This window comes from Spermophilus citellus (assembly GCF_964194105.1).
Source record: "Spermophilus citellus genome assembly, chromosome: 2".
In the NCBI taxonomy this organism is placed as follows: Eukaryota; Metazoa; Chordata; class Mammalia; order Rodentia; family Sciuridae; genus Spermophilus; species Spermophilus citellus.
Genome location: NC_138183.1, coordinates 55,759,151 through 55,774,625, shown reverse-complemented (window position 1 = coordinate 55,774,625; position 15,475 = coordinate 55,759,151). Strand labels below are relative to the sequence as shown.

At 32.6% G+C, this 15,475-nt stretch overlaps 1 protein-coding gene across 1 annotated transcript in view; it reads left to right on the top strand.

Annotated features, from left to right (window-relative positions):
- CCDC171 (coiled-coil domain containing 171) overlaps positions 1–15,475 on the top strand; it is a 387,757-nt gene that overhangs the window by 258,325 nt on the left and 113,957 nt on the right. Inside the window, exons 20-21 of the mRNA XM_081262194.1 lie at positions 5,694–5,839; positions 8,312–8,366. Coding sequence (XP_081118320.1) covers positions 5,694–5,839; positions 8,312–8,366 — 201 coding nt within the window. The remainder of the gene's footprint in view (positions 1–5,693; positions 5,840–8,311; positions 8,367–15,475) is intronic.

Here is a 15,475-nt window from a genome sequence, read left to right as displayed (position 1 = left end):
CTAGAAAAGAATAAACAAGTCCCTAAAGAAGATGACCTGAAATCACATAATGTTTTATTTAATTTCCCATATAAAATATAGGAAACCAAAATTGAAATGTATTTATATATTAATTATATTATATAACAGTATTTTCTGTTGTATATTTATTGTAACTTACTTAATTGCTTAACTCCCCAATTTTTTGACCTAGCTTATAAAATATATTTTTCTGTAGTTTCGTCTCTAATTTGTTTATACAGCCACTTTGTAAATTTGGTGGTTATATCATTTTAGCTTTATACTTTTTGTGTCAACCTACATAGTTTGGTCCACCCATCAGCCACTCAATTCTTGGTTACTATAATTTTTATCACATTCTAATAGGCTGACTATAGTATTATTTCCCTTTCCAGCATTATTTTTTGTGCCCTGAGATATTTTACCCAATTTACTGTAACCTAGGAATGTTTATTCAGAAGTTACAGTGAGACAACAGTAAATAAAAAAAAAAAAGTTACAGATATTTCCCCCGTCTAACCTAAGTGATGTAGCTTAGTTCTTTATAACACTTGTGTTGTTGTCTTGCCTTTCATTTCGTATGACTAAATTTTTATACCAAATTGAATAAGCCATTAGCTTTTAGTCTGTAGGAATGTGGATCCATAGATATTTCCCATTAGACAAAAGAAAATCTATAAAAGCGATATCCCCTGGGGCTTGGTCTTCCTAGCGGCCTAATGGTCTAAAGCACTGTCAGACTGTACCCTTATGAGAAAGAACTATGTTGGGTGATTCCCTTGACATCCGGAAATACTAATTGGAAAGATGTGCACATCCTTTCAGATGTCTTTACTTTCATACTATACCACATTTATTAATCAAATATTCTGATTCAGGGAATTCATTTTATGAATTTTTTATTTTTAAAACGATTACTGAGCAAAATTATAAACCTTGTATATCTTGTGTAGTTTTAAACTAGACCTTGCTGAAATAATGAGACATACTATATGCTTAGAAATCCATGCCATTTTGGAAAGTTGTTTTTTTTTTTTTTAATAACTTCACTTCAAAAAAGACTTCCACTGGTGATGGTTGCACAACTCTGTGAATTTACTAAATTCCTCTGAATTATACAAAGAGTGAATTGTGTGGTATGTGAATTATATCTTAATAAAGTTGTTAATTAAAAAAAATTTCACTTCACAAAATGTTTTCATAGGTGCAAAGTAATAGAATTTTCATTTATATTCACAATAAAAAAAATTAGTAGCCCTAACAGCTGGGCATGGTGGTGCACGCCTATAATCTTAGCTACTTGGGAATCTGAGGCAAGAGGATCATTCATTCAAGGATGGCCTGGGTAACATAGTAAGACCCTGTCTCAAAAAATATTATTAGCTCTAATAAACGTTCAGAGCTTTAGAAACGTAAAATTATGTATGACTTAAAATAATTTGTGTTTCTATTCAAAAGTAATTCATGTTTATTATAGAAATTTCAGAAACTATAAAGAAAAAAAGATACTTAAAAATAGCGAATCACATTCACATCTAACATGTGTATTCCTAAACATTTCCTACTTAACTGTTTTTTTTTTTTGTGTCCATACTTTGCCAGCTTTCATGAGCAAATATCTTTTCAGTACCATTTTTAGGAAAATAATCAGCTGTAAATATTTTGTTACATAAGAAGTCTAGTGAAAGCATTGGCTTTTTTTCCATGGACCATGAGAGTTGTATATGAAGGGAAGCAATAGCATTATCTAAAAAGAAATACAATAAAGATATACTAGCTTTTGAACTACAGTCAGTCTGAAATATTATAAAAATTTGCCATAAAACATTTTGGATTTAAAATTAAAACTGAAATCTTTGATAAATTATATTGACACATTGATTCTTTTGTAGGTAGAATATTTTTCTGCTTTTAAAAAGAGTCTTGTTATCATATTTAGCATTAACTTTCTAACAGCTAAAATTGTTCACAACACTGTTTAAAGATCAGGCTTTTTTTTTTTTTTTTTGTAAATATTAAGACCTGAGTACAAAATGAGGGCTGTATTGTGGATTAAGTGAAATATCTCAAGGCTGTGCTGTTCTGATAACTGAACCTGAAGTGACCTTTCTCAGACACAATTACAGAGCTGTATGTTTTTCCTTTAATTTCATCAGGGGTTTAATTAGTATACAAATAAAACTTCCCTTATCTTCCTTTCTACCTAATTGGCTTGTCTTCGCTTATATATGAAGTATGTGAAAGTGGGCTGTAATTAGGGTGACCGTGTTAACCTTTTTTCCTCAAATGTACTGTTGCCTAAAGGCCTCAAGGCCTAAAAACAGTGCTTTGGATTATTGCTTTGCAATCACTATGGCTGTCCCATAGGTTTTCTCATGAGCAGAAGGGCTTTGGGTGCTGCAGGTTCCCACTGCTTAACAGGATCTTCATTCTTCTCCCCACTAAATGTTTATTGATTATCTCGCTGTTCCAGGCTCAGCCTCCAACAACTTAATATCAGGTGACAGTCAGGAGAGTTCTCCAAGTAATTAGAGTTGAGCATTGGGGGAACAATTAGGAGCAGAGTTATTAAACTTGATTTATCCTATTCTCTCCTGAACAGTTTCTTGGATATCAGAACATCACACTTTCACAATCTACCCTGGTTGAGAAATTAGTGGCTAACCTGCTGCTTATCATTGTTGCCTTGCTGCTTAGAGGCACACCCTCTTGGTTTCAGTCATTCAGTTGGAAATATTAGAGTCCATAAAGTTTATCATGGGTTTTAATTAGATGAATCTGAACAGAAGAGAAGAAAAGCTGAACTTATTTTTTATATGTATAGTATATATTTTATATATGATATATATGTAAGCATATACACACCTCTATTTTTCTTAAATAATTAGATACTTCAAAGGCAAACTGAAGAGTCCTATATAGTATTCAAAAATATTTGATTCTAAACTAACATACACCTCACAATTCAGTCCTTTATTATTTATAACCTAGACTGTTGATGTGCCCTATCTTATACCTTAGTGTAAAGAAAGATCTCAGAATATATTTATAATCACTTTAAATAAAAATTTTTTTCTTTAGAGTTTGGTGTTAGGTTTTTTAAAGATTCAGTTTCTATCATTAAAAAAAGGTGAATATCAGGAAGAAGACATTTTGAGCCACTTATTATATATTGGTGTTTTGTATACATCCCATAAACCTTGATGAATACAGATTCCTTGATGGTACCCCTCAACTCTTTAAGATGGGAATTGTATGTATATAAGTTATGTAACTGTGATTTTAAAATAAGAACTATATTGTTTCTTCATTTTTACATTTGAGGAAGTATGATTTATATCACTTTGTTTATACCACTTTTTGTTCCTTTTCTATGCCACTGTCTACTGTTAGCTTTAGAATAATGTGGCTTCCTGTCATTGCTCCTGAGAGATGAAAATTAAAGAATGGAAACAAGATTTAGATATATAGTAGAAGGTTCCAATGCCATTAGTTATATCTTATTTGAAAGTATAATGTAAGATTGCTGAAAGTTTAGGTTTACAATGGTCTAAGTTCATAGATTCTCTCAGATTGGACCAGTGACCTTCAACCTGGATAACCCTGGAAACAATATACTGAACCCTGGAGAGTCCCTTCACAAGTATGCACCTCTAGTCATGAGAGTTACTGAGCAAGAGAATTTGAATAGCTTGGCACAAATTTATTATTTAGTTGGAAAAAGAGTTCAAGCTTTATGCATGACTCGTGGTGAATCATTAGTTTTATCTTCATAACTGAAAACTACTATTTTTTTATTGCCTGGAAGATATTGGAAATACTGATTTTAAAAGGACTCAAATGAGGTTTTTTTTTTTAATAAAGAAGTCTTGTGTATGATACTTCAGTGCTTTTAACTATCAATATTGGCACAAAATTAGTAGGTTTAGAGTATTTTTTTTAAAAAAATTTGTTATTTACTGTTTTATAACAGTTGATTTGAATCTGTGATTATTTCCAGGGTAGAATATTCTTTTTAAAATTTAAAGTACATTTAATTTTTAACTGATATATAAAACCATAAAATGGTACCTGCTTATGAAGTATAGGTAATGTTTCACTACATGTATACATTGTATGATGTTTAAATCAGGTTAAGCATATCTGTCTCCTCAAACATTTATCTTTTTTATGATGGAAATATTTGAAGTTCTTTCTCCTAGTATTTTTGACATGTATGGTACATTATTATTATGTATAGTCACCTTATTGTACAATAGCATAAACTTTGTGCTTCTGTCTAACTATAACTTAAACTATAGGTCAACCTTGGACTATTCTTGAAGATGTGTTAATACTAAAGATTTAAAATAAAATTAAATGCCTAAGAAGTAATCACAGCTTGATTATTTTTAATATCTTGAATACTATTTGTCTAGCAGCAACTTGTCTGTTTGAAAAATTAGCTACTGAATTAAAAATCTTGTAACATTTTAAAATACCTGATTTGACTGATGATTTCTTTCAGTTCACCAGCATTTACAGTGAATTAATTGTATTAGTTCCAGGAAGTCAGCTTGATATTTTATACTATTCATTGTGAATGCAATAAAAAGATACTTTTAGAAGAATTTTAAACATGAAATTATAGAATGTTGTTTATTCTTTACTGGGTTTGTGGAGCACTGTTGTGGATATTAATGTGTAGATAAACTCTGAGCAAAAAGAAAAAATATTATGTGTATAATATGTGTTTGATTCACTGTACAACAAGTTTAATTGAAAAACTTTTAAATGTGCTTATTTTAGGGATTCCATAGGCAAAGTAATAAACAGTGTAGGAATCAGAAGATCTTTTAACACTAAACATCTATTTTGCATCCTAGAATTTTAAATGAGATCTAGAAAGTACTCTTTTAAATTGTGGTTCTAAGACCATTGGCCCTAAACTTTCCAAATAATGTTGTGTGATTGTATCTTGAGATTTTTGTCCTAAGTGAATATTTCAGATTAAAACAAATATCAGTAAACAGTAATATAAAAATTTCCTGAAATATAAAATATTTTCTGAGGAAAACATTTATGGGCCACAAATAATTCTGAGTGCAAGTATTGTTTTTAACTTTCTCTAAAAGTTGAAGCATTTTGATCACATTTTTATTACTATTCTTGATATGAAAGAAGCAAGTGAATTTTTTTGGAGTTTAATTTGTCCACTTAGATGTCTACAGCAACCAATTATGGACAAATACATAAAGAAAGTAGGGAGTTCACTACTCTTTTCTAGGTGTCTCCTAGTCTACTTACCAATTATACACTCAACTCTGGGCATCTGATAGCTCTTCAGCTCTATTTATAGTCAAATAGACTCTAAATTTAAAGGGCTTTGTCCCCTGAAATTGACTTTTATTATTATTAAAAGAAAACACGACTTGAGATTTCTATAATCAGACAGTTTTAGTAAGAATACAGTTTATCTTGCAGTACTTTAAAAATGTTATATTTTATAGGCAAATATTTTTTTAAATCTTACCAGTTCTGTCATTTCTAATTAGCAAATATAATTTTTTTTTGTAGAAAATTTGTTAAATCTTGATGTGTAATGACCCAAGTCTACTTCTCAGTCTGTATTCTCCTTTGTTTAATAGCCTATGGCATAAATTGAAGTTAATTATCAGGGCTGACAAGTAACTCTGTTTTCTGTCTGTTTGCAGAGTCTCTCCGAGGCAAAGATGGAGCTGAGAAGAAAAGATCAATCTCTGCGTCAGCTCAATAGACATCTTACCCAGCTGGAGCAGGACAAGCGTCGACTGGAGGAGAACATCCATGATGCAGAGAGTGCCCTCCGCATGGCAGCCAAGTGAGCATTTGGACCTTGGGGAGATCACTTAAAACAGACAAAAGATCAATTCTTACTTTCATGCTCTGGGTTTTAGCCCTGGATAATACAGTGTTAGAAAACAAAAGTACAGCTGTCTTTCTTTGAAATTCTCTGATATATCCTTGAAGAAGAAAACTCTTAACTCAACATAATAAATGTATATTTTATTGAGAAGCCTAAGAAAAGTATAAGCTCTATATAACCTCTATGTGCGTTTTGGGCTGTGTTGCAGTGTTACATGCTTGAAACCGTGTTTTCAGTAATGTAAAATGTAAGACTTTTTAGTTAAAAGTTTTGCATAGTGTCTACTGACACATATTCCTTATCTCCTTTTGCCCCCCCCCCCATTTTGCTCTTATTGTAATATACTAATATTGCAAGTAATATTTGTATAAGGAAATTTTAGCATATGATCAACATGTATACCATGACATTTTAAAAATGCTCCAAACCATTATTGATCTTGGAAAATTAATTATATTTATACTGTATATTCCATGTAAAATAGAAAAAAATACTGTTTTCTAGAAGACAACTATGTAAATGTGGTGTGAGTGTTTTTCCTTTACCAGGTAATCAAGTTGACATACACTATGAAGTTCAAATTGAACAGTTCTCTTGGGCATTTTTATTTGTTTCCCCACAACAAATTTGATATACTACCCTTTGCATACACCATGACTTACAGGAAGTCTATTTAGAATGGGCATGTATGAATATGTAACAATAAATCCCACCAGTATGTACAACTACAATATGCTCATAAAGAATAGAAGAAAAAAAAAACCCTCTCACAAACAGTAAAAAAAAAAGAAAAAAAGGAAAGTCTATTTGAGAGTTAAAGAGACATTGATTTTAATAAATTTAATGTCTAAATTTGGAATTCTGAATTTCTACACAAAATACATGATAATTAAAAAATTTTCAGACAAACTTGTAAGCATAAAATATTATGAATTATGAATATAGTCTGTGCACTACAGAATACAGTCTGTAAATCACAGAATAGGGAATCTGCAATCTTAGGATATCCATAATCTTTGCCTTTGGGCTTTTGGCATTGCTGAAAGATAAAGATGAATTGACACAAAATCCAAATATTGACGTTTGAATATCCACCAGTTGGTTTTTTGAAATTTGTAAAGCTGTGCATCATTTTGTTAGGTGTATATAATTGTCTTTTTTAAAAATATAAATTTGGCTATATCAGTTTTTGCTGCCCTGTTCAGTCTCAGTTTTCTCATTTCAAGTGAAGAAGCTAAGCCTAGATAGTTTCTAATAAGTCTTATGACTGAGTAAATTCTGAGATTAATGAAAACAGGATTATAAAAACCTCCTGATTTCTATTGTGTTTTCACAACATTGCTGTTGATTCAGGACTTTGATATTTCTATGATCTTTGACCATGGGCATAGTTCTTATAAAACCAAGAAGGCTAATTTGAAATTTGGAGAGCTAATACATTATTTACAGATTTCAATTTATAATTTACTATTACGTTTTTGGCTTCAGCAGTTTCACTCAAACTTTTTATTTCATTGTAAGGGCTAGATGGAATATACAAGGTCAATAGGAGAAAGTAGTAATTTTGTATATTACTAGTCAGGTCATAGGATTCTTTGTACAATTATTGTTTTGGTCAGCCTTTTGCTGCTGTGACCAGAAGACATGATGAGAACAATTAGAGAAGGAAAAGTTTATTTTGGGGTTTCAGTTTTGGAGTTATCAATCCATTCCTTTGCTCTGGGCCAGAGGTGATGCAGAAAATCTTGATGGAAGAGTATAATGGAGGGAAGCAGAGAGAGAGACTCCACTCACCAGGGACAAAATATATACCCCAAAGGCATACCCACAATGACCTATTTCCTCCAGCTGCACCCTATCTGCCTTTCATTTACTACCCACTCAATCCCTACCAGGGAATTAATTAACTGATTGGGTTAAACCTCTCATAACCTGATCATTTCATCTCTCAACTTGCATTGTCTCAAACATGGGCTTTTGGAAGATACCTTATATCTAAACCATAATAATCATTACAGCACAAAGACTACATAGAAAAGAAAATATTTTGCATGGTATGGCCATTTATGTAATATTTCCCCACCAGTGAGATTTTAAAAGTTTTTTTTCATTATTAAAAAAAGAATAAGACTTTACCCAGAACTTAAAAAAGTTATCTATAATGTAATCATAACTTTTGTTTTCATTTTCTTAATTTGTGTCTAACCCTGCCCCCCACCCCTGCTGCCCAATTAGGATAGGCAAAATAAGTTAGTAAAGAGTTAAGTATGAAGGTGTATCAGTGAATATGGTTAGGTTTTATAACTTTAAAAGGGGTACAATGATAGCCAAATTTTATTTTTCAATAATTGTGACTTACACTGAAATGTATGATGGTTGTAGGAAGACTTATTTTTTTACCAATATCTAATCTTTTCTTTTTTCTAGAGACAAAGAATGTGTTGCTAATCACATGAGAACCGTAGAAAATATGCTTCATAAGGTATTGTAATATTTTTAATATCGTTCAATTTGTACTGCTGTACTTTTAATCATTATTAACTGCAAAGTGATTCATTTTGTACCTGTCTTTAAAAACAAATTACCAAAAAGATACTTTGGAAATGACTGGAATTTTGCAATATAGAATGCCATATTACATTTTTTTTCCCCCAGAATTCACTTTAGGTACTTAATAAAAACTGTTAAAATAGTGTTTTCCCCAAACTGGTATGTTGCACTTGCATTATTTGTGATTTTTGCTAAATGAACCAGAGGTCATTAAGATTCTTATATGATTCAGAATGATAAAATGTTTGACCATACGGTCTAACTTTACCATTTCTAACTGTCCTGTTTATGCATATGTAGAGACATAATATATTTTATTTGGCAATATTATATACCTGCAACTAGGCAGTAATGTTATTCAAATTAATAACATATTCTTATACCTTCTTACATATAAGAATATGTTATTAAAGTGAAAAATATATTTTATCTATTACTTTCAAATTTGATGACTTGTATATGATAAACTATTAATTTGTAGTGATGAGCAGCATAAGGGTTTTATAATATTAGTGAAAACTCAAGATATTAACTGAATGTTTTGTAGCACTCTATTGAATTCAAAGATTTATTTATTATTTAAAAGTAGAGATGTGATATTGATGTATTTCTGATATCATTTAATAGACAATTTGTTGGAAATGCAAACATCTAATACTATTAAGATATTTGGAACTTATGAATAAATCACACTTAGAACAGTTTTGTGAATCAAATTTATCAGATATTGTAGTTTTATAAAAATCACTTACAGTATCCTGAAACTAACCTTTTTAAGGAGATATTAAATAAACATTATCAAGCTCATATTTAATACATTTTAACAGTTTAGGACACTTTTTCCCCCTGTATGCACACCCGTATGTACATGTGTGGGTCTCGGGATCAATCCTAAGTGCTTTGTGCATTCTAGATAATCATTTTACCACTGTGCCACACCCTGGGCCACAGCTTACCATGTTTGAATACATTGGTCCTATTTTACATTATGAAATTGACTAATATTATGTCTTATCACTAAAGGCATTTGGAAACAAATCTAGTATTTTGAGTTCTATTTTCTTATAAGTTTCTCTGAAGCCCTGGTTTATCCCCTCTCCCCATTTCAAAACATTTAGCCGGTTAGGATAGTTTAAATATAGTCTCATCAAATCCGTGTATGCTACAAATATAAAATTTGGATTTTCAGTGAAAGAGACATCTTTGGTTAGATTTTCATACTCAATAAATTTAGGATGAAAAAGTCTACGATGTCATATATGTGGCATATCTTTTATGCAGTTAATGTTGACTTTGAAATCCAATTGTTCATCTTCCTAGCTGAAAGAATAAAGAATGTTAGGTAGCAACTAACTTGGAGAACGGGCTCTGAGGTCAAGGAAGAAACATCATTTATATGATATATAATTGTACCTGCTCCTTTCCTTATGAGAATGGCAAAGTAGATGTTTTGAGAATGATAAAGGCTGTTTGCAACAGGGTGATTATAATCACACAGTTTTTCAGTTGTAATTCAACTGCTGGTCTTTGTGTCAGATGGAAAGATGTCTGTACAACTGGCCTACAGCCTCTGTAGATTTAATTTTGCTTTATGGCTTTTTCCTCCTTCAGATTTATTAGTTAATTATTTTGGTTTGTGTCTTTGGGAATTTCTATCTATGTAGTGGTTTTTAAGTAATCAAAAACTTTTAAAGCTTGCAGTAAAAATTTAGGAAAGGCGAATAAATAATTAGGACAAATTCTCTTTATACTTTCTTTGAAGTATAGGTGAGAATGAATGGGTGATAAGGAAGTGGCCAGAGGGTCCCACTGAAGCTCTCTGAGAGGTGCAGGCCCACATGTCTTTATGCCTGAGTTTGCAGGTTTATTTTTCTAGCCACCTTGAACTTTCCCTTGTCATTTCGCTGTCTCAGGTTAACAAAGAGGAGTAGAGAAAAAGGGCCCAGATTCTTTCCATTTTTGCATACATGGATTCAACCAACCACAGATTGAAAATATTTGAAACAAAAATTGCATCTGTAACTGAACATGTACAGACTTTTTTCTTGTCATTATTCCCAATACTATAGAGTATAACTATAATGTTATTTATATAGCATTTACATTGTATTAGGTATTATAAGTAATTAGGTATTATAAGTAATCTAGACATGATTTAAAATATACAGGAGGACCTGATAAAGCATATGCTTAGCATGCTTCGGGTACTGGATTCAATCCAGCACCAAAAATTGAAATAAAATATGTAGGAGGATTTGTGTAGGTTATATGCAAATATGTGAGCATCCTTGGATTTTGGTAAATTAGCTGGGCAGGGAGACTATATTTTTTTTTCAAAGAAGCAGAATTTTTATTCAATTACACTTAAATATATTTTTATTTATGCCAGTTTTTAATGTAGGTCAGGGGTTAATTTTTCATTAAGGTACTCTTTTATTGCTGGGGGACCAATTTCAGGTTCAGGGGTTAAGAAAAATAAGAAGAGGAAACAAAGTCATTACAACTTTTTATGACATGCATTTTTTATCTTATCTATCTATGTATCTATTTATCTAGTTATTTATTTGTTTATATCAGGGATTGAACCCAGGGGTTCTCAACCACTGAGCCACATCCACAGCTCTTTTTATTTTTTATTTTGAGACAGGGTCTCACTAAGTTGCTCAGGGCTTCACTACATTGCTGAGCCTAGCTTTGAACTTGTGATCCTCCTGCCTTAGTCTCCCAAGCCCCTGGGATTACAGGCATGTGCCACTATGCCCAGTTGATGGGTATTTTAAAAATACACTCACTCCTTTCTTGAGTTGAATCTTTTGGCTGATTTTTATTTTTTCAGAAAATCCATAATTATAAAACTTTTTGAGAAACCATTCACCATTTTAACCATTTTAAAGTACATAATTCAGTAACTTTCTTTATGTTCACAGTGTAGTGTAACCATCACAATTATCTTACTCTGGAATGTTAATATTACTCTAAAAGAAACCTTATACCCATTAAGCAGTTACTTCTTATATCTCTTTCCCCTACCTCCTGACAAATATTGATCTGCTTCTATCTCTATGGATTTTCCTATTCTGGACATTTTGTATAAATAGAATCATGCAATATGTAGCCTCTGTTGCCTGAATTTTTTCATTTAGTATAATTTGTTCAAGGTTCATTCATTTTGTGGCAAGTATTAGTACTTCATTTCTTTTTATCTCTGACTGATATTCCATTGTAAAGATATATAGCATTTTATTTATGCACATGTCAGCCTGGGCATTGTTGTTTCCACTTCTTGGTTACCATGAATAATGCTGCTGTGAATACTGATGTACAAACTTTTGTTTCAATGCCTCTTTTTAGTTCTCTTGGGGATGTAGCTAGGAGAGGACTTACTGGATCATATGACAATACTATGCCTAACTTTCTGAGGAATGACCAAACTGTTTTCCACAGTGACTGTGCCATTTCAAATCCTCACTAGTGTGTATGAATGTTCCAGTTTCTCCACATCATTACCCATACTTGCTATTTCCATTTTTTAAAATGGCCATCCTGGTGGGTATGAAACAGCAGCTCACTGTGGAGTTTTCCTTTTTATTGTAATTATTCAATCACATTAATGTGCTTTACTATGACATTTCTATACATGTATACATTATGCTTTATTTTATTCGTCCTCCCTGCTACTTTCTCTTCATCTCTCTTCTTGCCCTCCTGCCCCATTCCTTTCCCAATTGTCTCTCTTCTATTTTTCAGTTATCTTTTGTTTGTTTGTTTCCACATAGGAGGAAAAAAGTGTCTTATGTCTGGCTAATTTTGCTTAATATGAAAACCTTCTGGCCATTTTCCTGCAAACTATGTGATTTCATTCTTCTTTATGGTTGACTAAAACCCCATTTTGTATATACAGTTTTTTAAAAATTCATTCATCTCTCAGTGAGCCCTAGGTTGATTCTATATCTTGGCTATGTGAATAGTACTGCAGTAAACATGGGCATTCAGATATCTCTTTTGTATGCTGACTTTATTTTTCTTTTTTGGGGGGAGGTATATATATTTCCAGGAGTGATATATCTGGATTGTATGGTAGATCTATTTTCTAAAAAATGAGGATACTTTTTTGAGGAAACTCCATACTGTTTTCCTTAGTGGCTGTACTAATTTACATTACCACCAACAGTGTACAACAGTTCTTTTTTCCTTCACTTTCTCACTATCATTTATTAATTTTTTTTGATAATAGCCATTCTGACTGAGGTGAGAAGGAATTTCAGTATAGTTTTGATTTGTATGTCCCTGTTGGCTAAAGATGTTAAATATTTAAAAATATATTTACTGGTCATTTATACTACTTTTTAGAAGTATCTATTTAGATCTTATAGGTTGGATTAATTTTCTGTGGTTAAGTTTTTTGAGTTCTTTATATAATCTGGATATTTGTCCTCTTTTATTTATTTTTCTATTTTTAAAGAGAGAGGGGGGAGGAGGATTTTTTAATATTTATTTTTTAGTTTTCAGCGGACACAACATCTTTATTTTATGTGGTGCTGAGGATCGAACCCAGCGCCATGCGCATGCCAGGTGAGCGCGCTACTGCTTGAGCCACATCCCCAGCCCTGTCCTCTTTTAAATGAAGAATTGGCAAAGATTTTCTCCCATTCTGTAGACTGTCTCTTTACTCTGTTGATTATTTTATTTACCTTGTGTTCTTTATTGTTAATTTGACATAATACCATTCATCAGTTCTTGCTATTATTTCCTGAGTTATTGGAATACTACTTAGAAATCATTGCCTGTGCCAACACCTTGAAGTGTTTCCCTTATGTTTTTATCTATCAGTTTCAAAGTTTCAGATCTTACAATAAGGTATTTGATCCATTTTGGGTTTATTTTTTGTACAGGTGAAAGATAGTGTCCTTTTTTCAATCTTATATGTGAGGTTATCCAGCTTTCCCAGCATCATTTGTTCAGGAAGCTATCTTAACTCCTGTGTATATTTTTTTGGCACTTTTGTCAAGAATCAGATAGCTGTAGATGTGCTTGTTTATTTCTGGGTCCTTTATTGTTTTCCATTATCAATGTGTCTGTTTTTATGCTAGTACCATGCTGTTTTTGTAGCTATGGCTCTGTAGAATATATTTATTTTATTTTATTTTATTTTTTTATTGGTTGTTCACAACATTACAAAGCTCTTGACATATCATATTTCATACATTAGATTGAAGTGGGTAATGAACCCCCAATTTTACCCCAAATGCAGATTGCAAAATCACGTTGGTTACACATCCACAATTTTACATAATGCCCTATTCGTAATTGTTGTATTCTGCTACCTTTCCTATCCTCTACTATCCTCCCTCCCCTCCCCTCCCATCTTCTCTCTCTACCCCATCTACTGTAATTCATTTCTCTCTTTGTTTATTTTCCCATTCCCCTCACAACCTCTTATATGTAATTTTGTATAGCAATGAGGGTCTCCCTTCATTATGCAATATTCCTTTTCTCTCCCTTTGCCTCCCATCTCATGTCCCTGTTTAAAGTTAATCTTTTGTTCCTGCTCTTCCTCCCTGCTCTGTTCATAGTTGCTCTCATTATATCAAAGAAGACATTTGGTATTTGTTTTTTAGGGATTGGCTAGCTTCACTAAGCATAATCTGCTCTAGTGCCATCCATTTCTCTGCAAATTCTTATGATTTTGTCATTTTTTATTGCTGCATAGTACTCCATTGTGTATAAATGCCACATTTTTTTTATCCATTCATCTATTGAAGGGCATCTGGGTTGGTTCCACAGTCTAGCAATTGTGAATTGTGCTGCTATGAACATCGATATGGCAGTATCCCTGTAGCATGCTCTTTTAAGGTCTTCAGGGAATAGTCCGAGAAGGGCAATAGCAGGGTCAAATGGTGGTTCCATTCCCAGCTTTCCCAGGAATCTCCAAACTGCTTTCCAAATTGGCCGCACCAATTTGCAGTCCCACCAGCAATGTACAAGTGTACCCTTTTCTCCACATCCTCGCCAGCACTTGTTGTTGTTTGACTTCATAGTGGCTGCCAATCTTACTGGAGTGAGATGGTATCTTAGGGTGGTTTTGATTTGCATTTCTCTGACTGCTAGAGATGGTGAGCACTTTTTCATGTACTTGTTGATTGATTGTATGTCCTCCTCTGAGAAGTGTCTGTTCAGGTCCTTGGCCCATTTGTTGATTGGGTTATTTGTTATCTTATTGTTTAATTTTTTGAGTTCTTTGTATACTCTGGATATTAGGGCTCTATCTGAAGTGTGAGGAGTAAAAATTTGTTCCCAGGATGTAGGCTCCCTATTTACCTGTCTTATTGTTTCTCTTGCTGAGGAAAAACTTTTTAGTTTAAGTAAGTCCCATTTGTTGATTCTTGTTATTAATTCTTGTGCTATGGGTGTCCTATTAAGGAATTTGGAGCCCGACCCCATAATATGTAGATCTGAGCCAACTTTTTCTTCTATCAGACGCAGAGTCTCTGATTTGTTATCAAGCTCCTTGATCCATTTTGAGTTAACTTTTGTGCATGGCGAGAGAAAGGGATTCAGTTTCATTTTGTTGCATATGAATTTCCAGTTTTCCCAGCACCATTTGTTGAAGATGCTATCCTTCCTCCATTGCATGCTTTTAGCTCCTTTATCAAATATAAGATAGTTGTAACTTTGTGGATTAGTCTCGGTGTCCTCTATTCTGTACCATTGGTCCACCCGCCTGTTTTGGTACCAGTACCACGCTGTTTTTGTCACTATTGCTCTGTAATATAGTTTGAAATCTGGTATCGCTATACAACCTGATTCACACTTCCTGCTTAGAATTGCTTTTGCTATTCTGGGTCTTTTATTTTTCCATATGAATTTCACGATTGCTTCATCTATTTCTACAAGAAATTCCATTGGGATTTTGATTGACATCACATTAAACTTGTAGAGAACTTTGGGTAATATCGCCATTTTGATGATGTTAGTTCTGCCTATCCATGAACAGGGTATATTTTTCCATCTTCTAAGATCTTCTTCTACTTCTCTCTTTAG